The 24,299-nt window shown below is 37.1% G+C and overlaps 1 protein-coding gene across 3 annotated transcripts in view; it reads left to right on the top strand.

Moving 5' to 3' along the window:
- Prkd1 (protein kinase D1) overlaps positions 1-24,299 on the top strand; it is a 292,314-nt gene that overhangs the window by 205,300 nt on the left and 62,715 nt on the right. For 2 of the 3 annotated variants that reach the window (XM_021201591.1, XM_029540841.1), the window contains exons 3-5: positions 12,539-12,670; positions 15,148-15,308; positions 20,969-20,992. In XM_021201591.1, coding sequence (XP_021057250.1) covers positions 12,539-12,670; positions 15,148-15,308; positions 20,969-20,992 — 317 coding nt within the window. The remainder of the gene's footprint in view (positions 1-12,538; positions 12,671-15,147; positions 15,309-20,968; positions 20,993-24,299) is intronic. The other variant, XM_021201592.2, reaches the window with a different exon arrangement.

The raw sequence follows: 24,299 nt of genomic DNA, 5'->3' as shown, positions 1-24,299 counted from the left end.
CAAGTTGACACAAAGCTATCCAGTACACACCCCAAAATGAAATATTTTTAATTTGTTGTTTTATCATTTTTCAGATCTGAGATGCACTTTTTCTTAGTACCTAAGACATCTCAGTGTTGGTGGAATGTTTCTTTTTGTTTATAAAGCCCTTGATTTGACTGAGTTCCATGTGCTATGGAATTGATGGCATATTCTTGTAATGCCAGCACTCCTGCAGCTCAAGGAGGATCAGAAACTCAGGGCCATCTCAGTTACATAGAAACTTTGAGACTCACTCAAGATATGGGCAGTTCTGTCCCCACCTCATCCTCTCATAAATAAATAAGTAAATAAATAAATAAATAAATAAATAAATAAATAAATAAAGCAAAGCAAGGAAAGCCAAAGGGAACAGGGGGCAGGGAAAAAAAAAAAAAACAAAAAAAAAAAAACAGTTTTCTTCTAGATTTCCCATGAGAAATTTTACTGTTTGGGATTATATTTGAGTTTGTATTATATTTAGAGTTAAACTTTAATAAAGGTACAAAATATGTTTATTTCTTGAAATGTGTCTGTCATAATTTTATATACCAAATGAAAATGGTACAAATTAATACAGTACTTGGAATATATATTTCATTTAAATTATTTTGACAAATATTCTTTGAGTCAATTATAGCCATTTGAAAGAAAAAAAGAAGTTATGGACAGACACTAAATCTTATAAATAGGTAAAAATATCAATGAAATCATGTACTGTGGAGTATTTAAGAAGAATGCTCAGTTGTTCATTCCGTTTTTCTAAGCATAGAGTACCTGTATAAAAGTATGTATGGAGAAGACATCCCTTTTTTGTAAATTTTATTAGAGTGTATTATTTTGTACAAAACAATAGATTGCACTGTACCATTTTTATACGTATATATTATATTTTGGTCATGTTTACTTTCCCTATTCCTTTAAACTTTTACAAAAATGGCATATATTCAAATATTTAGGAAGTTACCCACAATAAATCTGAGGAAAAGGATTGCTTTCAGTGTACTGGTTTTGAAGGGCATGTAGAGACTAGTTTTTAGTGAATATATTTTCATATAATCTTAATTTAATAGCAGAGATCTTATTCCTGCTTTGGAGGAGCTGAGGAAGTAACTCAGTGGTCAGTTGCTTGCCTAGCAGGTGTGAAGTCCTTCCTAAGATCCACAGCAATGCTGAAAGTGAACAATTAATGTAAACTAATGCCTTCATTTAATTAAAATAGGCAGAGGAGCTAATTTCATCACAGAGGTTTGGTGTTAGCATCCACACATTCATGCCACTTTCATCTTGCACCTCTTCCTGGGTTTGTTGTTCCAAGTTCCCCGCCTTTTTTTCCTTTAGCTCACAGCTGTCCCTCTGCTCAGAGACCCTAATAAATCTCTAGGTTGCTGTTGGTGAAAGGAGTGAAGTAATAAATAGGAATTAAGACTTTTCAGCCAAATCAAGTAGTGTCCAGCAACAGAAGAACTCCTGGGTTGCAGCTGTTCACAACAATATGGGTGGCTATCTGTTGCTTTGTATAGGTAGGTAGGTAGACAGACAGACAGACAGACAGACAGACAGACAGACAGACAGACAGACAGAAAGAGTCAAAACCTGTTTGATAGTCTGTGAAAGAAGAGAAAGAAAAAAAAACCTAAAGATTACTATGGGAAAGGTTAGGAGAGGACATTCTGTACAAAAGGACCCATAAAAATCTGGGTGTGGATTAAAGGGTTATTGTGCATTTCAGTTTTGGTCTAAATATAGTTAAATATATGTAAAGTGAACAAATTTTAATTAAGGTAACTATATTTCAATATCCCTTACTGGAAAATATAAATGAAGATTTTTAATATTTAGAAATTAATAGAAATGAAAAGTATTTTACTATAAGATATCGGTGTAAACCTATATTACAGTCTACAGCTGTTGCCTTGCTATCCTGTGAGAGCTGGGAGGGAAGTTCCTACTGCTGAACATACCATATACTTGAATCACGGATAAGAATGCTGGTCCTGCCTAGGAGGATTTCATTGTGGCTTTTATGGTGCTGGAAGATTCTCTACTGGATGATTCTCTACTCCATACCGGGGAGAGGTGTCATCAAAACTCTTACACAGCTGTGAACCTTGTGATAACCAATGCAATTGCCCTGGCAAGATATTCCTACTTGTATAATTGTGGCATAGATATTCCAGGAATAATCAGCCACTTTCTGATTGGATTCAAGTTCTGATCCACAAGATAGAATTTTGCCTGGTGCCATTAACTGAACCAATAACTTGTTTCTGGGCAGTTCTAGGGTGTACTGAAGAGCCTTCTAGCAATAATTTAGTAAATAGACACTAATAAATTGCCAGTTAGATTATTATTTTTATACTCAATGATTAGTACATCTATCAACCCCCATCAGAGATACTTTTTTATAGTAGATTGTGATTAACAACTGTTCAACATCTAGATAATAACAGACTGTGAAATATCCAGCTCTGAATGTGACATATGCATCATACTCCCTTCCAGAAGGCTCAGGAATTACCACAGAAGGGTTGGAAAGATCCCTAAGAGCCAGAAGTGATCGGTATCTGCTGGGAAACAGTATTTGCCAGACATGACAGCCCCACTGGATATATGAAGAGTCAGTGGCCATGACAATATGCACAAGACTTGTGCAAAATCAAGCCAATCATAGTTACAGCATGGATGGAGTCGGTCAGTAGGAAGGGGAACTAATAAAATCCCATTCCCAGCAGAAGAGCTATTGGCAGCCAGTGCTGTTGAGTGTTGAGGAAGGAACACATATGGGTAGTTCTAACTGGGTTTAGGTGGTTAAAATAGAAGAGCACATGCAATTGGGGAGAAAAATGGAGGTTGAGTTATGGGAAAGAAAGAACTAGAGAGGAAACAATGCGAGGTGGGTTGGATCAAAATGTTTCATATGTGTAACTGAAATCATAATAACAGGTTCCAAATACTGTAGGTGTCCATCAGCACAATGCTCACCCTGTCCACAGCCAGTTCTCTTCGTTGGCAGTGAGAACGCCAGCAGAGTGGTAAGAGATTCAGCAGTAGTTGAACCCTTTCGATCTGGAGGAACACTGGTTGAATTTCCCAGCTTTGGGGAATTTATACTTAAAAAACAGATGTAAGTATCAGTTTTATGAAAAATACAGCGAGACTTTCAAAAACCTGAAGCCAAGCATATTGGCACATGGCTTGGAGCCTCTACATGCAAATATATTGGAAAACAGTGATGCTGTTGGTCCCATGAAACCCACATTTCTGTATAATGCTATACATAGTCTTTGCCTACAGTCCTTTAGTTGAGAGCCTAAAGAGTAATTTGTATGCTGGTGGTCCTCATGTAAATTAGGTCATTATCCTTTTTAGAGGTATAAAATCTCCTGTACATGACGGCACTTTCTAAGCAGCAGACTTGACCTTTCTTTCCTCTGTTCAGAGTACCTGCGGAGCATGCACTCATTAGCTCGAATTTGACTCCATGACATTTTTACTTAATTTTCTTTTTTTCTCAGCGCTAGACACATGGGGTAACCATTTACATTCTTTCTTGACCTGAGATGCTCTCTAATCTCTTTCCAGCTGTGGCATTTGTCATTCAGTCCCATCAGGATATGGTGACCCTTCTCTCTTTACTGCAATGCCTGACTGTTAATTGATTCACATTAGAGAAGGAACGAGAAACAGCCATATGGACTTAGCTGTATTTAATTATGGTTAACCAGAACAGTGGAGGAAAATCCATTTCCTCTGGAGTGCAAATATTCTTTAAGTAGAACAAGTAGCAATAGGTCCTAAAATCTTTAGATTTAAGTGCTGTTGGCTGGTAATAAAGAGCTTCATTCCTTCCCATTAGTACTGATGGTCACGATAATACCAACCATTGTAAATAATGATAGTTAAGTGTGGGTCACACTTTGATACTTCTGACTTCTCTGTGATTGAATTTGAGGCCTCTCCAAAGGAGGGAAGCCATGTGTTTTCTGTATGCCTAGACAACAACCTATGTCCCGAAAGTTGTCAAGCCAACTGTAAAGTTGTCAAGGGTACTACTGTATTACTAAATGGACAAGCTTTCAAACTGACTTCTAGATTCCTATGTTTACACCCAGAGATAAAAGCTGATCCCATCCTTAATCATAGAAGCCTGCCTTTGTAGCAAGGGGCTGCCCATGATGTTGAGAGTAGGTAGACAGGGAGAATGAATATGAAATGTCATTCTTTAGGTAGGATGCAACCACTGTGTTAAGGAACTCACAGAAGTTGAAGGAGTCTTCATTGAGTATGAACAAGACTGGCAATCACTCATGGATGGGAAAAGGACTTACAAGGTCTTACTCCTTACTGCTGAACATCTGATTCTGGGAAAGGATGAGACCTCTTCAGTTGTTTATCCACTGCTGAGACCAGAAGGCATCAATGGATATCTCCAAACCCATGGTCAATCACATTGATATCTTTGACTAAATCTTGTGTCACAAAACAAAACAAATAGTTTTTTTTTTATGTAAGAGAGAGAATATTATAAAAAAATTTTTTTTAAAAAAGGAAAAAAAAAGAGAGAATGTTCAGAAGAGGAGGGAGGATGAGAGGAGGTAGGGGGGATAATAGTAATCACTATATATATATATACATGTGTATATATATATATATATATATATATATATATATATATACCTGTTGCAGTTAATATTACAGTAAACAAATACTTCCTATGTGTGTATATATATATATATATATATATATATATATATATATATATATATTCACTATAAACATATATTAAATTGTCAAAGAACTAATTGTTTAACTAAGTATGCTCACGAGGGTATAGAGCAGAGAAAGTGGCAGTTTACCACAGATGGTGGTGAACATGCAGCAAGATCAGAGAAACTTCTCCAAGCAGGGGAGATGAGGTATAGAACAGTTAGGAGTCAGAAAGATAAGCCTACCTACTTACGAAACACAAGGGAAGATGTTTAAAAGAAGGAAAGTTTCAACCATAATGGTGGGAAAAGAGATTGTTCTTGACCAACTTGTTTCAATGTGGACAGAGATATCCTACAATATTTTCATTTTGTATCTTTTCTATCTATCTATCTATCTATCTATCTATCTATCTATCTATCTATCTATCTATCTATCTGTTGCAGTTAATATTACAGTTAACAAATACTTCTTATGTCTGTTTTGTTGCTATTTACACCTATGTGCCATCTCTGAAATAAATGTTCTATGATGGCTATGGAGCTCAAAGCCTTATGAAAAAGCCATCTTGGGGATTAACTGTAACCCCTTCATGAGTACATCATGAACGACCTCTTGAATAGGAGCTAATACTGCCATGAAACATTTCTTATGTCTTGCTGTCTTGTGGTTCAAGGAAAAGGAGTGAGTGAAGGGTGGAGGCAAAGAATTTTTTTCATTGTCACATAGAATGGTTAGTCATTTCCCTAATAGAATATCACCTGAGCATCAAGTGTGGTTTCTAACAGTATAGAGAAAATTTCCCCTGAATGCTATGATTATATCCTGCATACCTGAAATCAGTAAACATAATTAGCTTTTTGTGACTTATAAATTTTAATTATTGTGAATAAATCTATTGTGATTATACTAAGAGACTGTAAGATAAGATTATTTTTAATTTTTACTTTTCTATTAATACATGTTTTCATACTTTCATACATGTATACTATATATATGTCCTGTCTTGTTTTTCATATCAACTCTGACCCCACTCCTTCCTCTCAATTTTTTTCTCCTCTTTATTCTGGTTTTGTTTAGGGTTTCATAGAGTTTGATCAGGGCTCTCTATGTTATCTGGGTTTGGAACTAACCCTAAGGGCCTGATAGGCTCCTTAATGAGTGCAGGATTTAACATGAGCCTCTCTCTCCCAGAGACTCCGACCAAAGGCTTAGAGTCTAAGATGTAGATCTCCCATGTTTGTTAATTATGAATGATTTTTTGTAAAATGGCCCACCTCTGTTGATCTGTTGTGGTTTTAGCTTATTTTAAATTCATGTGTACACTATATCTCTAGATTATTATTTATATCTTCCTATTGAGTTCTTGTCCTTACAAACTATTTTTTTAAAAATACCACTTTATGAAATAGTTGATTTCAAGTAGGTCTAAATATCTTCCTTCCTTTTCTGTAGAACTTTTTATTTTTATTAAAATATTTTTATTCTTGTAGAGGAAGTCTTTGTAAAATTTTTACTGTACACAGTAAGATTTCATTAAGAGTTAAGGATTTCTCACCCCTGTAGGGAAAAAGAACTACAGGCAACTAAGGAATTCCATGAGTGGGAGACATGGTTTTCTCTAGGAAAGAGAAAACAGGTGTGCTATGCAGTACCAAATGATCAACCCTAAAAACACCAAAAACCAAAATGAGTACGTTGTACTTATATACTTAGGAATGTGTGTTTGTGTGTGTGTGTGTGTGTGTGTGTGTGTGTGTGTGTGTGTGTGTGTGTGTGTNATATATATATATATATATATATATATATATATATATGAAAAGAGATATAAATATAAAAAAAGAGCAAGAAAGTGTGTGTGTGTGTGTGAGAGAGAGAGAGAGAGAGAGAGAGAGAGAGAGAGAGAGAGAGAGAGGGAGAGGGAGAGGGAGGTTTTAGGAAAACAGAATGGAGGATGATGTAAATATACTATATACTCAAAAATAAATAATTAAAAAAAACGTATATAGGTGCAGAGAGCTTAATCAGTGTTTAAGCATGCTGCCAGCCTTTCTAGAGGACCATGGCTCAATTCTTAGCATCCATTAACCATTTGTAACTGCATTCCTGGGGCATGAGCTCCATCTTTTGGCCTTTGCTGTCACCAGGCATGCATGAGATACACAGATATCTATCTCTATCTCTATCTCTATCTCTATCTCTATCTCTATCTCTATCTCTATCTCTATCTCTATTTCTATCTCTATATCTATCTATATGTAGGCAAAACACCTATGTACATAAAATTTAAAATAAAAGTAAAGTAATGTATATAGTTGATTCCATGTTAGACAGCTTCTCTGACCTCAAATACTATTTATTTGGGTCTGTTAAATATTATTCATTTAGAGCTGTGCCTGGTGGCCCACACCTTTAATCCCAGCACTAGGAAGGCAGAGCAAGCAGGTCTTTTAGTATAAGGCCAGCCTGGTCTGACGAGTGAGTTCCAGGACAGCCAATACTACACAGAGAGAAGCCTATGTAGAACAAAAACAGCAATTACAACAATAACAAAAAAAAAATATTTAAAGACCTTGAGTCTTGGATAATCTGCTTATGCCCTCTAAACTTGATTTTCTTCTGGAACATGTTCTTCCTGCCTCTGTTTTATTAAAGTTGGTCCATTTGTTATAGAAAGTACTAAGCAATATTGCAATGGAATTGTTTGCCTCATTTTGTACTTTAGAATTTAACTCCTAACCATGATGGGTCAGACTCCCGCCTCCTATTCTTCTCATGTGTCCACTTAAAAAGCTGCCCCAAGACATTTTTGTATTTTCTTCAGCCTTGTCCTAGTCTTTCCTACCTCACCTGCTTTTGCACAGCCACTTCTGTCTCTGGTACATTTCCTTTCTGTTTACATCAGTTTACCCTTTATTAGAGTAGGTTGTTTTATGTTGCTAACTTACATTGCATTATGCTTTTCCAGGTAGAACTATGTGTGTGTGTGTGTGTGTGTGTGTGTGTGTGTGTTATTACTGTGTTTGTTATTCAAAAGAATGTTTAGTAGATGCATGTAATATAACATAGATGCATGTAATATAACATAGATGTATGTAATATAACATATTCGGCTTTGCTTTCCATCTTTTCTTACTGAGTCACACACTTAAAACTTCCAGAACTATCTGAGCTGCCTAGTGAGTGACTTTAACTACATGTTCTGTTGTTGTCATGGTTACTATGATTTCTGGCATGGTATATATTCAGAGCACCCTATGTTTTTGTCAATATACCTCACTCATATTTTCCACATGAGATTGTTAAGTCAAAAGTGGAAAATTATTTTTTTATCTTCTCAACTATGTGAAGATATGGCAAGTGGTTGAATAAAAACTCATTGAATGATATTGCTGGTTTGGGTGTTTTGGGGTCTTCCTAAAGCTTACTCTTCCCAGGTTTAATAAACTCTGCAAGGTGAGGATAATTTCAGTAGTTGTGCACACAGAGAGAATATGTAACAGACATGACATGGAGAAGAAGCATGTCTATCCAACCCCTAAGGACAGGTTTGTGTGGACTGGAGGGAGGGAACAGCACGGAGACAGACCCAGGTGGGATCCTACCATCACTGAGGCACAGGTCTCGGTCCTTTGGATGCAGAACTCATCTGTTGGCATCACTCAGAAGTTTGGAATCGAATTAGCAAACCATCATCACAGTCTACTAGATAAGTGTGAAGAAGACATAGTAATTACACAAAAGATAATCTTATAGTTGAGCAATTATACAAAAGATAATCTTATTATAGACGTTATATGATTTTTTCTCCCTTCTCTTGTCTGTTCTCTGTATTTTAAACTACCTACCCTACAGTGCAGTGTAGGATGCCTTCAGAGACAGATTTAAGAACTCATGATTACTTTCTCTACTAATATTGATACACTTTCCAATTATGTATGGTCCTGGTTCTACCTCACATTAACAGATAACCTTCTTTCATCAACTATTGCATAGTGGGCTTTGGGTCAATCTATCCAAAGCATGATAAATAAAGCATGATATAACCGAAATCTGTGCTTTAGGCCATTAACACCTGTGTGGATTGACTTTAGAAGGCATGGAAAACTTAAATTTAAGGCTTGTGATTAGAAGTGAACAGTGAGTAGTGGTTACAAAGAGTACTGAAGGATCTAAATAAAGGCTTCCGATGGCTTGAGTCTTTACAAATGCTGTAAAATGATGTAGAGTGGGGTCCTCCTACCTGGAAAAGAGCGAGTTCAAAAGCTGACTTTTACGTGTCTGTTACAGATATGTTTGAGGACTGGGAGGCTGATACAGCAACACTGTGAATGTGTATGGGGTACTGGCATTCACACGTCTTTAAATACTCTTCATGCTAAGGAAGAAGATGTCTTCAGAGTTATGAGAACCTTCAAAGCATTGGTCTTGAGTTAGACTTGAAGACTCGTGTGATGACATGGGTTATCATGTAGCACAAGCTACAATTCATTAGAAACTACTGATTACCCTGGTTTTTAAATACAATTATTGCTTGAACTAATTAAATAGGATGGATTTGAAATCAGAAATTTTATGCAACATATGTTTTAATAGACTGATAAAAACAGAAATGGTATTTTTTAATTTCCCTAACATTTTTATAACATTCTGATGTAAGAATACATACTTATTGAAGGTTAAATGCCACATTGGGTTGCAGTGTCCAGCTTTCCTTTGATCTTGGGAAACAGCATCTTCTATATTCAGGCCTATATTGGCCTGAATGTACTAGCTTCAGAAGCCTCATTTCCTCTGTACTGCTAACCAGTTGAGCTTAGAGCAACTCCTGTTTTCTCTGTGTTGTTGGGACTACTGTGTTCTACCACACATAATGACACTGTTTTAAAATAATCTTTTTTCAATGATTATAAACTTCTCTAGTTTATTTTTAAGGAAATATTAAGGTGTGATAACTGAGTGTGTACAATTCTCTTGTCGAGCCTGGCCAAGTCCAGATTCTACACTACTCAGATCATACCTTCATTTCTGTTCAAGATTTTTCATATGGATAGTTGGGTAACAATATCAGCATCTTAGATTATTTGAAGAAACATCAAATAAAATGGTGTTTAAAGCATGTTAATCACATCTTTGTCAACTACCAGTCCCAACCTGTCACATCTGCAAAGAGTTAATCCTGCTCCCAAATTGCCAAAATAGATGTTAAAAATTTTACTGAAAATCATGGAAGATCTGACATTGTTTTACTTTATTATGCAAATAGTTTTGACCTCCAGAGATGATTTATTTTGCTTCAGAAGCCTCATTTCCTCTGTGCTGCTAACCAGTTTAGTCCATTTTGTCCAACAATTTATAATGAACCTGTAAAGAACTACTGATTATATTAAGATTTTTGGCTCAATTACCTGTTTCAAACGCTCGGTGACTAAGGAAAGCATGTCATTTTCTCCTCTCTTGCATGCTGGAGTGTAACAATAGCCTGTGAATAGAGCAAATCAAAGAGACACAAATACCAGTATGAGGGCCCATTGTGCTCAGTTTGTTTCTCTGTCATATCGTTTTAATTTAGGTCGGCTGATTGATTATGACAGGCTCATTGTTCCCTTCTTGGAATCTCTAGACATGCTAATATTCCTATTCTTATCTGTCCATTTTGATTCCAAAACTTAAATGAAATGGAATTGCAGCCTTCACTTTGTTTGCCTGTGCTAGGTGATTATCTCTGAAGTGCGATTTTGTGATTAGGGGAGCCGGCATGCATATACTCAGCTAATGCTGATTTCCCCCAGGGTGCAGAACAGGTAAATTCATAATGAATGGATGTTGTACTTTGATTTCAAATGGATGCAAAACCTCACCATGCTTAGTAGTTTTATTTTAAAAATGTATTTAATTATTCTAAAATTAACAGGAGAATATTAAAATTGAACTTTAGTAATGTGGCATTTAAACATAAGTCAAGGGTGCTAACTGCTTATGAATGTTAATCCCTTTTTTAAAAAAAACAAAAAAACACAAATCTCTCTGCCATAAATTGGAGCGGGAGGTGTCATTGAAAATCTTTAGTTTAATTATTTATATTCTTCCTGATTAATTCCTCAAATGTCTCAACGCAGCTTGCTATTTGTATTGTCAAATTCTAGCGTTTCTTATTTTGAAAACTGCAATAATTATTCAACTAATTACTGTCATAGTATTGTCATAGTTGTTTGGTCCTGGAAAAGGTAGATTCAATGGTGAAGGGGGCTATGAGTGAAGGATTGGCACAATGAATTCAGGCATTTTCTTTAATGGTCTTGGGGAAAACTTGCTTGTGAGTTCAAGAGATAAAGTTCAAGGAGAATTTAACGTTCTCCAGATTGGAAAATCCTTGACCCAATCACCAGTGTGTATAATTGGTACCTTGAATCGTAACCATACATTTTACTGATTGAGTTAGAAAAGCATTGCCAATAATATTGTTAATCAACATAGTATCTGATTTGCAATATATTTTCGCCAAAATTCACTAGGTATAAAACCTGAGGAACTGAGCCTCCAGGATTGTCTTCTGTTCTGAGTGGAGATTCAGATTTTAAGGGGCTTAAGGGGCTAGAGAATACCATGATCATGCCACTCTTCTCTCCCCAGGATGGAGATGCTGAGGTTCATGGTGATTATGTGTGCTGTCTCTTAGGTGATGTCAGTGGTTCTTGCAGCTCTCCTGGTTGCCAGGGGAGTACCATCTGCCTTAGTAGTGAGCATTGCACATGAGCTTACAACTGCACAGAAGTCTGAAAGATGCAACTCTACCAGTCTTTCACTTTCTTTTCCTTAATTTGAGCAATAACGGAAACATAGGCCACTTTCATGACCTAAAAACGTACATTGAACCGTATAGCTGAACTCATGTGCATTAGTTGTCTTTATGCATACTTCATGAAATAGGCAGTACTTAGAAAATAACAAAAGGGCCCTCCGTCATGCACGCAGTTTATCCATGTCCATCTCAGAAGAGACCATTAATCCCTCTTCTTGATGTGCTCATGAAGAGGATTCAGGGTTATTTAGAGGTTACACTTTGAATGTTTGGTTTCAGGTTTCAAGTGTTAATCCATCTCTGTCCCTCCACGAAGAAGGTGGCCAGCGGAAGGATGTAATCAGACTTCTGTACTCCAGTTACACTTTAATGTTCCTCCTTATACTGTTTGTCTTATCTGAAAGCAGTGTTTAAATTCAGTCTGTCACTTTTTTATTTTATTAATGCATTTGAATACCTTAGGGGAGGAACAAAATACTTTTAGTATAATGCTTTTATTAATCCATTGAGAATTTTATACAAGCAGGCAGTGTATTTTGATCATAGTCTGTTTCCACTGCCCTCCTTGGCTCCTCCCAGATTCACACTCACTCCCCTATTGATTTTCTGCCTCATGACTCCTGAGTCTAATTCATGATCCCCATAAATCTATGAGTGTGTGGCATCCTCTGGAGCGTGGTCAACCAACCAGGGGCCAGATGCTTAAACCTAATGACTGAAAGTACAAGCCATGCTACATCTCATTTTCTGTATGATTTGTAGGGTGTAAAGACTATGTGTCATATAGCCTAAGATAACCCTGAAAACACTCTATACCAAAGGCTGGCCCTAGATCTTCTTGCTTCCATCTTCCGCGTGCTGATCACAAATGTGCAGCACTATGTGTGGCTGGTTTTCCATACCTTAGTTTTCAGGGTTACCCCCCTGTTTACTCACCGATTGCCTGGCATGCTTGTTTGCAGATGGGTATATCTACTCAATCTCTTTTGCAATATGCTCTTTCTGCAGCTTCAGCCACCTTTGAAGACTTCCAGATCCGGCCCCATGCTCTCTTCGTTCATTCATACAGAGCCCCAGCTTTCTGTGATCACTGTGGAGAAATGCTGTGGGGGTTGGTGCGCCAAGGCCTTAAATGTGAAGGTGAGTTCTTTTCTGCCCTCTCCACAGTTAATTAGTGCGCTGCAGCTGCAGCTTCTGTGTGCCTTGGATGACACTGTCCTCGCTCATAATCATCCTCCTGTCATCTTGATACCTCTGCCCCCATTTATGGAATATTTTGTTCAGTTCTTAAGTTTCCTGTCTTTGACATTCCTTACCTCATCTATAAAACTAATTCTCACCCCTTTCCTCAAGTTTTCCAGACTGTAGTGCATGGTATATATTAGCCAGAAATTAAAACTAAGATTTTCATCTTATTTAAGCCAGAAATTGCAATAATTAGCTTTAAAAGGATCCCGAGATTTGAGTGGAGAATCAAACCATCCAAGATCACCCTGATGCTGAATGAGAAGAATGGCACTCCCATGTATGGTTTCTCACGGACAGTGGTATGACAAACTTGATAACTCAGTGTGCAAGAACACTACCCTGTAGTCCCAAAGGCTCATTCATCCCTCCCCTGTAGTCTTAATTTTGGAAAATGATGTGCCTTGAAGTGTGGCCATTATGGTTACCCTTTTGGAATACAACCTGTAAATAATCTTGCCATAATTGTTTAATTCATACCCATGAAATGGAAGTTCAGAGAAAGCTAGAAGAAACCATGCCACGGGTGGGTGTGTTGTTTTGACTAGATTTCTTTCATTTTAACACAACATTTAGAACTTTAAAGAGGGAAAGATATGGCTACACTCCCAGTGTCAGGCATTTAAGTCCCTTCTTACTTGGTTCTATTGTCTCTGGGTCTACAATGAGGCAGAACACCAGGACAAAGAATTCACAGCTAAGCAGTATCACTTACCTCATGACAGCCGAGAGATTGGCATTTGAGACAAATGCACTTTCAGGCATGTCCCCAGTGACATATTTTTCTAACTAATCCCTTCCTCCTAACATTCCTATACCTTCCAACAGTCTGTCAGCTGGGCAGTCATCAACACAGGAACATCCAGTAGGCATTCAAAATGCAAACTGTCACACTCTGTCTTAGCTGCCCAAAAGCTGTATGTCAGTCTCATCATGCAAAATGTACTGGGTCCACCACCAAGAAGCGCCATAACTCCACTATGCCAGCATCTGTCAACATTCCAAGTCCAAGTCCCCTCTGGACCTCTTACCTGTTTGGTTTGGTTTGGTTCTTGTTTGTTTGTTTCATACTTCCAAACCTTAGTGAAGCAGGGTAAGCATTCAAATTCAAAAAGATGCTTTAAAATAACAAAGAAGAATCACCATACCAAACAAGGCCAATACCCAGAAGTGCAAATATCAAGTCTTGTAGCTTCATTCCCAGCATCTAGGCTCCAAGGCAGCAGGGAGTGTTCCCTAGCTGACCTAGATAGCCCTGCTCTAATGGCTTTGCTGGCTGTATGTAGCTCAGGTAGTCTCTCTTAGGCCTTGCACTCAACGATGATGATCTTTGCTCAGCCAACATCCCATTTTCCTGGCATCTCCAAATTTGCTGGGTCTCCATTGCATCTTCATCATCTCTCTCATACTGCCATCCATTGCCCTTTCAGGCCTACAGGAACGCTTAACTGCTCTAGTACCTATCCTCCCAGGCATTTCTTTGAAATCTTGTTAGATACTTCTATGACTTCATAACTTTTGCATTCCACATACCCACAAAACTATAAGCAAGTGAATACATCTCATTTTGCTCTCAGGGGGAGCCATACCCAGGGCCATAGCTTCTACAAACTCTACATATCTAGGTAGAAGAACTGTGAAGTATGTTTTATGACAAGTTGTCTGACCTATTTGTGACACATAGGGAAATTGTGAGTAACAGGTGCCAGCTATGTGGGGAAGATGCATAGCATACACACATACACACACACACACACACACACACACACACACACACACACGAGGAAAATAAAACTTCCCAAAGTGGGAAATATTTTTCCATCTACCTGCTACTTGGAAAGCAACAAGTGTATATACTTTATATTTTCTTGTTTCTGTGAAGCAGTTATTTTTGTCTCTATTTTACAGATTCCCATCTATAATTGTTCAGGGTCATGTATACAAGTTGCAGAGACAAGCTTAAGATCAGTCTCATGCCAAACTTGTGATGAACTATAATTAATTTTCTCCACTATGTGCCCATATACATTTAAAACTATAACAGCTAAAAATGGTTTAATCTATTTGTAAACCTATTTGTAGATCTCTCTAAACCCAAGTTCATTATACTGAGAATGTCAAAAATACATAAATAAAAATTAAACAATCAAACAACCAGGGAAGTTGTTGAGTGTTTACAATAAAGTAGGAATCTGATAACCATTTTTAAATAAGGAACAGACTCCGAGAAAACACAGAGGAAAATTTGTATTTCCAAGTAGCATCAGACAAAATGATGTCGTGCTATGTTTTCAAATTCTTAATTTATAAGTAATGATGGAATAGATTTAATTTCTGATGAAATGAGAGCTATTTTTATGTTTGTTTTTCAGGATGTGGTCTGAATTACCATAAAAGATGTGCATTTAAAATCCCCAACAATTGCAGTGGGGTGAGGAGGAGAAGATTGTCCAATGTTTCCCTCACTGGACTCGGTACTGTCCGCACAGCATCGGCTGAGTTCCCCACCGGTGCCCCTGATGAGCCTCTACTGGTATGACCTGCTGTTTATGTGTTCCCCACTGGCTTGAGAAATCTGGAGGATGCTGTGCTATCAGTGTCAGGCCAGGAGAGCATGCTGGGAGGGAGACGCAGCCCCCATGTTACTGACTGTGTTTCCCCTGGGTCTCTGTTGTAGGTTGGTCTGTGCATCCTCAAATATCCAACAGCTTTGAGTTTGCTTTCTTCCCCGAGCTTTGTGAAACTGAAAAATATGTGAGGCTTCATCATGGTCATAAGGCCTAAGCAGCTTGAACAAATGTGCTAATGTTGTAAAAGATGTGGTCTCCTCTGCAGAGGACTCAAGTACTTGAAGCATTCTGAATATTTCCTCTGAGCTATGATCTGAAATTGACCTTTATGAAAACACCAAAGCCTTACTGCTTAGCATTACTGATAGTCATACAGGTTTATCCCTGGACATTAGCAAGTCCCATGAAAATAACTGCCATTAATTAAAATATCTCTGTGCCTGTGAAATGGGTAATGGACACTGTGAAAGCATTTGTTATGGAAATTAATTTTTCAAACATTGTCCAAAGAATAAGAGTGATGATTGTATAAGTTATTTACAACCAGAATGGAGTTCTGAAACAACTAATGGCTTGAAGCTCCAGCTTTCTCTTGTCACTGACTATTCACTGGTACATTATAGCATAGCTATAACAGAAATCGATGAAAAACAAAAGTAAGAATTACTAAGTTCAAGTAAATCCACCTTAAACATGAGTGGAACTAAGTTTTTGGAGTTAGGTATGACAATTTGTAATTGTCTTTACATGGAGAGTATTTGTGATCTTCAATTAAATGACTTACATTTTGTAGTACACTGAACAATGTGTCAAATGGTCACTCATCTTTACAACAAAGAGACAACATCTGTAGTCTATTCTTAGTTGTGTTTTTGCTGACATTGCCTTTGGTTTTTCAATCTTCTTTAGCTGAAACTATTTTTGGAAGATAGGTGCTACATCTATGTAGAACTTAGATGATTATAACTTTGTGATATTCAGAAGATATGTATGTGAGTCTAGAGTATCCTGTATGTTTGAATCAATTAGAATAAAGGATATTTTTATAAAAAGTAATTATCAAAATGTCTATTTTAAAATAATTGCCACTACACACTCTGCATTGAAGTTCTTTGGTTGAGTTCAAAAATAAAAATCATGATTTTTTTTTTTTTAAATTTTTGAAAGTTACACTGCTTGTAGTAGGGCAACTGTAGTAATTGCAAGGCATAGTGTTTGGAATAAGGACATTGAAATTATGTAAATGTCAATAGTGTTACTATAAAAAAAATTCTAATACAAAATAAAGCTGGAAGATTGCAATACATGAAAACACATAGAATATAGTGTTGCATTATATAATTTTTAAATATAAAATTTTAAGATCATATGGCATCACACAAGTTGAGAATTACATTAAACCAGAAAGTGTGCACACAGATAGGCTGGGTGATGTATGTTGAATGGAACAGCTATGAAGTAAGTATAGAGTTCTGAGTATATGTTTCTGGAATTCATTGAATATGTGTATGGCAGATGTGACAGTTTTTTCTTTTGAGACAAGCTCTCAATATATACAGCATGTCACCTAGGCTATCCTTGACCTCGATAGGTAGACAGCACTGCCCTGGAGTGCACAGAGGTGCTTCTATCTCTGTCTCTCAAGTGCATATTTCACTTGAACTAGAATAATCTATCAAGGGATTCATCCCAGAGAAACCTGATCCTCCCTCTGAAGCCAGCGATTGCAGAAGTAGAGCTTGGTGAGCTGTCCCCATCCACATTGGTGTGTCACCAGGCAATGGCATGATGTAGGTCTTATTTAGACAAACATATTTTTGAGTTTTCATGAATGTAGCTTTCAGCATTAAAAATACATACACAAAAGCAACACTAACTCAGTAGGTTATGTCTATATATTCGGTGTGATTAATAAATTGCTATTCATTCAACAACATAGGTGAATTTTGCAAAGCAATTTTAAATAAAGAAATAAAGCAGGCAGTAGTAGTTCAGGCCTGTCATTCCCAATCAGGAGGCTCAGGGAAATGCAATGTTTGAACATAAGATTTCACGGTCAGTTTGGATAATATAATGAGACCACTATCTCAAACAAGAAGGCAGATAAAAAAATAGTCTATATTTGTGGGTACAGGAATTCCAATTGAGGCAAATTCAATTTAGGTTGAAGAATAGGAAAATAATGCTTCCTCTTAGTGGGATGTCAGCTGGGAGAGAGCTGACATGAACTTTCTATGAGGCTAGAAGAATTCTGCATATTATCAAAAGAAGTCTCTCTCTCTCTCTCTCTCTCTCTCTCTCTATATATATATATATATATATATATATAGATAGATAGATAGATAGATACACACACACACACACACATACACAAAACTTTGTCAAGATGTACACCTAAAACTTTATGCACTTATTAAGTTCTTATAAATTACTACTTTAATATTATCTAAATAGAGGATGTGCCTAGTCCTGCTGAGACTAGATGTCCCAGGGTTGGATGGTACCTAAGGGGGTGTTCCCTTCCCTGAGGAGAAGGGGAGGGGACCAGGGTGGGACTGGGAAGAGAGGAAGAAGGGGGCTATGATCAGGATGTAAAGTAAATTTAAAAAGTTATCTAAATCAGTGTTTATCAATATTCCTAATGGTGTGACCCTTTAATGCAGTTCCTCATGCTGTTGTGACACCATACTGCTACTTCATAACTATAATTCTTCTACTGTTATGAACAGTAATATATATGTCAGATATGCAGAATATTGGATATGGGACCTCCAAAGGGGTCATGACCCATAGGTAGAGAACCACTGATCTACAAGTATAATATAGCTGTCCAAATAGAAAGTCATTGGAAATGTTTATCACAGATCACATAAGGAAAGAATAACATGTTACATCACAGTTATTACTCATTAAATCATGAAAGTCCTTTAATTTAGTTTAAAAAGTTTTAGCAAGAGGATTTAGGAAGAGTTGGATCTTGAACAAAGACTCCACAGGCCAGGTTTATCCCTCTGGTAATATACCATGGCCTCTAGGAAGTTCCCCAAAACTCAACAGTAGGTTTTTGCTCTCTTTCACCATCATCACTGAACATCTTGCCAAGTCTGGCCAGGTTAATACCCCTTTAATTCCTAACCGCTTGTCATTACTGAGTTCTTAGTTGAAACAATGGACCCTTATGCTGTATGTAAGAGTTTTTTATTTTTGTGATTGACACTGTCTTCTATAGTGGCTTTTGCCAAAGACACAACAATATAACCCATATGATCGTTCTTTAAGACAAACAAAAGAAAAGCTGTTACACTATACCACATACATATGGAATGTGCACTGTAATATGGGTTTCTTTCTTGGTGATCTATGGAAATTTTTGATGATTCTACCTCAACAGGATGAAAAAAATGGTGTTGTCTATTTTCTATTGTTTTTTTTTTTTTTAATGAAACAATTATTTAACAGTCTTTCTTCAACCATGACTGAAGTGGTGGATCAGTGGATAGTCACTTTTAACACATGTGAGAAGATCAGAAATAAGGTCCCCATCACTCACATTAAAACTATACGGGCATAATTGACCACCTATAATCCCATTGTCTCTTCCAGCAAGAGAGAAAGGGTATTCAAGCTGTGAGTTCAAGTGAGACCTGACCCCAGAATGTAAAGTGGAGAGTTATCCAGGAAGTCACCCAAAGTCAACATCTGGCCTCATGCACACACTCATGTGTACACACACATATACATGCCAACACACACATGAACATGCATACACATAACACACAAGCCCATGCAAAAAATTACAAATAAATAAACCTTGTACAGATAAAATTGTTAAATGCTTCTTGGAGCATCCATGTAGTGGAAGTTTTAGTAGCTATAAAGCGTAATTAATGGTCAAAGGAGTCTCACAATAATGAAGTCAGTGTCCTCAAACTAAATCAGTATAGAATTACTTTCCCCCCTCATGAAACCCGTAGGTATTTTATGAGAAAAAATACCTTTTGGAAAATGATGAATTATTGAGTTAATGCATCTCGCCTTGTCCATTATTCTCGTACCAGAATCTGAAAGATGGATTCTGACCCGAGACCAGACAGAAAGGTCCTCAAGGCCAGCAGTGAAGAGAGCTATGAGTTATGGATGCCACGAACATAGATGACAAGGATACTGTCTTGTTTTGGAAATTAGAAACTTATTTGGTGTTTTGGTTTTGTTTTGCATTGTTTTTTTTTGTCCTATAATAGTACATACATACAAGACAATGGCTTTTCCTCAGAAGCCATGTGTAGCTCTATGTTTGAATGAGAAGTTGTCATCCCTTAGTTCCCATGTAACCCTTATCAACTCACAAGCTGCTTAGCTAGTACTGGATGCTAAGTTACCTTGTTGCCACCTCAGTATAACTGTACAGAGTCCCCAGTACCCCCAATTAAATGGCCACATACTGCAAATCAAGATAGAGAGATTTCAGAAACAGGTGATACAATTTTTTCTGAAGACAAAGTAATTTGTTTGGCAAGTAGGAAGAAAATTACTGACATCAGTGTGCATGCTACAGGTTTTATAGAATATTTTCAACCAGAGTTCACTTTTCTTTTGGTACTAGATATCAAATTGAACAACTACCTATATCTTTTCCTTTGTTTTAAAGAGAGAGATTAAAAAAAATACATTCAATGTAAATTTCCCATAAGTCGTCTCTGCTTAATTATTTACTTTATATTTTTCATGGAAGCATTTCTTTTAAAATTTATATATTTTGCTTTCAAATGATATTTTAACTTTGAGTGAAATCAGAAACCAACAGAGCAAAAATAAAATAAAATAAAATAAATGCACCATAGACCTATCTTGACTCCTTTTAAAGTAATTTAAAGTCTAAATTTTATTTTATATGCAAGGGTGTTCTGTGCAGCACTTGCATGCCTAGAGTCAGCTGAAGTGAGAAACGGGCATCAGCTTCCCTAAAACTGGGTTTCCAGCCAGTTGTGAGCCGCCACGTGGGTGCTAGCCATCGGTCTCAGGCTCTCTGGAAGAGCAGCCATTGTCCTTAACCACTGAGCTATCCCATCACTGTTTGTATTTGTCTTCTTGAAGACCTTACTGTGGGCAGCGCAAGTATCCCCAATCAAATTGTGATTATGCTTCCCGCCTCACTGTCGACTGACTGCAGGCAAATAACAACTATGCAATATTTGATTAATGACCTTTTTCTTCATTCCATATTGAGAGGAAGAATTATTTTGAAGAAAACCTAATCTTTTACTTAAAGGTCAAAAATACTTCATTTTGACTCTAATTTGTTTTCAACAAGGTACAAAAACCATCCCTCATTACCAAGACCAAGGGTATTTTTTAAACCACTTCTCACATCTCAAAAATGTTTTGCATCTGTGACTTAGTTCCTCCTGTTGCACTTAAATTTTAGAAGCATTTTCCAATTTGGATTTTGTGTGTCCACAAAGCTGACTAGTATAGCATTTTTCTTTGGTATGATAGCACATGTGTGTATGTTAATCAGCATTGACTAATATGCATTACTTTTCTCCAGTAACCTTATTTTTCTCTCTTTTTCTCCTCTTTATTCTCTTTGCCTACTCTTTGCTCTCTCAACTTCATCTTTCAGTCTCCTGTGAGCCCTGGCTTTGAGGTAGGTACAAAACTACCTGGCATTAAGAATGTGCAACATCATGGTCTTCAAACCAACCTTGTACTGGTCCGTAGCTACATTAGCTGTGGTTAATGATTAGAGTGTATATGAGTGTTCAATCGACGAAGTGCCAAGGCCTGGAGTATAACTGTCCTGTCATTCTTTGTCATTTCTCATTGTCACTATTTAAATTCCCATAATCCTCAAATTGTCAAATATTGACATCTTCATTAAGGTGACTTAGGTTGATTTCTTAGGCCAAAGTTTGCCTCCTAAATGCTTGATTTTTTTTTTTTTTAACATAGGTATCTTGTCTTGTCTGAGGTGTTCTGAAGATATACTAACATAAGCTGACACAGACATGTACTATCCTTATCAAAGGATTTAGGAGAATAGAGTGATCTTTCCTTGAAATAAAGGAGGGAAAGCCAAGGCATAAAACAGTGGATTGAAGGTATTGGTTGCCTCTGTAGATACAGTATAATATAAAAGACAAAAATTATAGACAACAACCAAAAACAAAAGTTAGGCCTTATAGCTTTATTTTTAAAAAAATTAAAACCCAGAGTTATTTTAAATATTTTTAATATCTTTGAAGAGGCATCTACTAGTACAATTTTGAGGTTAACGGCCTCTATAAAGCTTACTTTTAGCAATATTAATGTCTTCTCTTCCAAACCTTGTTGTTTATTTTTAATATTCAGATTCCCTTCGAGAGACTGTCAGGGGAACATAGAACTCCTTCTAAAATTTTTGTGCTGTGTCTGAACATTTTTATATCCTCAACCTTTATTTATTTATTTTTTTTGTGGAATTTAAACAACATTTAGTTCAACTTTTATGGAGTGCATATATTTTCAAAGTAACAATTTGCCGTAAGCTTGTGATTTTCATAAAATACACGGACTCATATATAATTGTGGCAAGAATTCTTGCCTGCACAGTTTCATAGAAATGTTCTCCCCAGAATAATTCGTTCATTCGCTGTTTTCGTAAGTTTTTAACAGTGAAGACAAGATTGATCCTTAACTGGTGATGAACCAGATAGACATTAGAAGAATTCAGGTAGATTCTTCTCCGATAAGCAAATAATGAGAAATAGCTGTCCCTATGCTAAGAGCAATTATGGTGTTATTTTCTATCCAAAAGAAAATTTCCAGGGCATTTTTCAGTGTGGCAAATATCTCTCTAGAGGTACTCACTTGGTACTCTTACATTCTAGAGTTCCAGGAATCCTGGTGGCTCATCTACTTTAGAGTCATTTTCCACTTTTATATGCACGGTGGTTGTCCTGTAGTACACTGCCAGGTGTCACGAGGTTTCTCTTGATTTCTGACTGAATGAGCTCTCCACATACAAACAAGGGCAGTGTGCATTTTCAGTGAGGAGCCTTGAGCAGAGCTGCTTCACACCTGTACCTCCCTGTTTCCTGACCATAAAACCTAGATGAAAAATGATGCTGGATCCCTGGGGAAGGAACCCTGAAGTAAAATAACTTGGTGGAGCTCCCTGTGTGGTAGCCTGACCTTACTCAATAGAACTCGTGTAGAAGGTCTCTACATTACCAATATAGATTCTGTATAAAAACTTTAAGAAGGGTGAGTATAAATGCAAGCACTATGGGGCAGAATTCCAGGAAGCCTACTTTGAAAGTGCATTGGGTATCACCTGTACATACTCTCTTAGGATTTAGGAAGAGTTGGATCTTGAACAAAGACTCCACAGGCCAGGTTTATCCCTCTGGTAATATACCATGGCCTCTAGGAAGTTCCCCAAAACTCAACAGTAGGTTTTTGCTCTCTTTCACCATCATCACTGAACATCTTGCCAAGTCTGGCCAGGTTAATACCCCTTTAATTCCTAACCGCTTGTCATTACTGAGTTCTTAGTTGAAACAATGGACCCTTATGCTGTATGTAAGAGCTAAGTATCATGGGGAATTCTCATACACAGGAAAATATGAAAACATTGGTGTGAAAGTAATTATACCGAGAGAAGAAAATAGTGGGAAGTTAGAACTTAAAACTTTGTAAGGTTTAAATATTTATGTTTTCAGGGGCAGGGGGGGTGGTCCAGCTGATAAAGACATTTGTCCTCAGGCCTGCAACCTGAGTTCAAGTTCTAAGAGCCATTCCTACTAAGGGATCTCTGATCTCCACACAGGTGGTATGACATGTGTGTACCATACATGTACACAGTACACAGACACACGTAACTACATTATTCTACTATATCTAACATTTGTTTCCCCAGAAATATGCTTCATTAAACATAGTTTTCTAACATGAAGTCATTTTAACTTAGGTAATTAAATTTTCCTCCTTTCACAGGAAAAGTGTTTCCTTTTCAAGATAAATTATTAAAAAAAGGTAATGTGCAGAAATTACGAAGTAAAGTGTCACTTTCTCTAAATAGCCCAACTTATGGTAATAATATATTTCTCTTTTTGGTTATAGGCATTCACTAGAAATACCATCATTTAGTAATTTTAGAACTTAGTTCCTGAGTGAGTTGGGAGCTATAGGAAAGGCCTCTGGCTTAAAAATCTCATCTTGCCTTCTTATGTTGTTTTTGAAGGAGTAGCTTGCACACACATGAAGAGACATGCACAGACACACAGATACACACACAGAGTGTACTGGCACTATAGTATGGCATTAAGTAACACAGGCTAGGGGCTGGAGAGATGGCTCAGTGGTTAAGAGCACTGACTGTTCCTTCGGAGGCCCTGAGTTCAATTTCCACCAACCACATGGTGCCTCACAATCATCCGTAATGGGATCTGATGTCCTCTTCTGGGGTGACTGAAGACAGTGACAGTGTACTCAGATACATAAAATAAATAAATAAATCTTAAAAAAAAAACACAGGCTAGCACTTTGTGAGAGGCTGCAGAAGTAACTTACCTTTACTGTTAATTCTCAAAGGAAACCTCTAGTCTTTGAAGTCTCAGCCATCTTTATACTCCCTCCAACTTCTACTTAGTATCAAAAGTAAGTCCAGCCCAGGCCACTGGCTATTCAAGTGGAGCCAAATACTCAATTATGGGAATAAATGTCACTAATTTGATTGTCCTTGATTTTACTTGGATAATTAGCTTTCTCCCTATCACTTTCTATGTGTAGACTCAGCCTGGCATTTAAAGTGCCAGAGCAGAAGTTGTAGACACACATTCGTGGTCTATCTCACTGGAAATGACCCCTCTCCCATTTTATAGGATTAGAGTATATTGCATTAAGTTTGCATTGCTGTCTTCTCCTCTCTCTCTCTCTCTCTCTCTCTCTCTCTCTCTCTCTCTCTCTCTCTC

The sequence above is a fragment of the Mus pahari genome, chromosome 7, assembly GCF_900095145.1.
Source record: "Mus pahari chromosome 7, PAHARI_EIJ_v1.1, whole genome shotgun sequence".
Taxonomy (NCBI): domain Eukaryota; kingdom Metazoa; phylum Chordata; class Mammalia; order Rodentia; family Muridae; genus Mus; species Mus pahari.
Note: the sequence above shows the minus strand (reverse complement) of the source record. Positions and strands in the feature narration are given on the sequence as shown.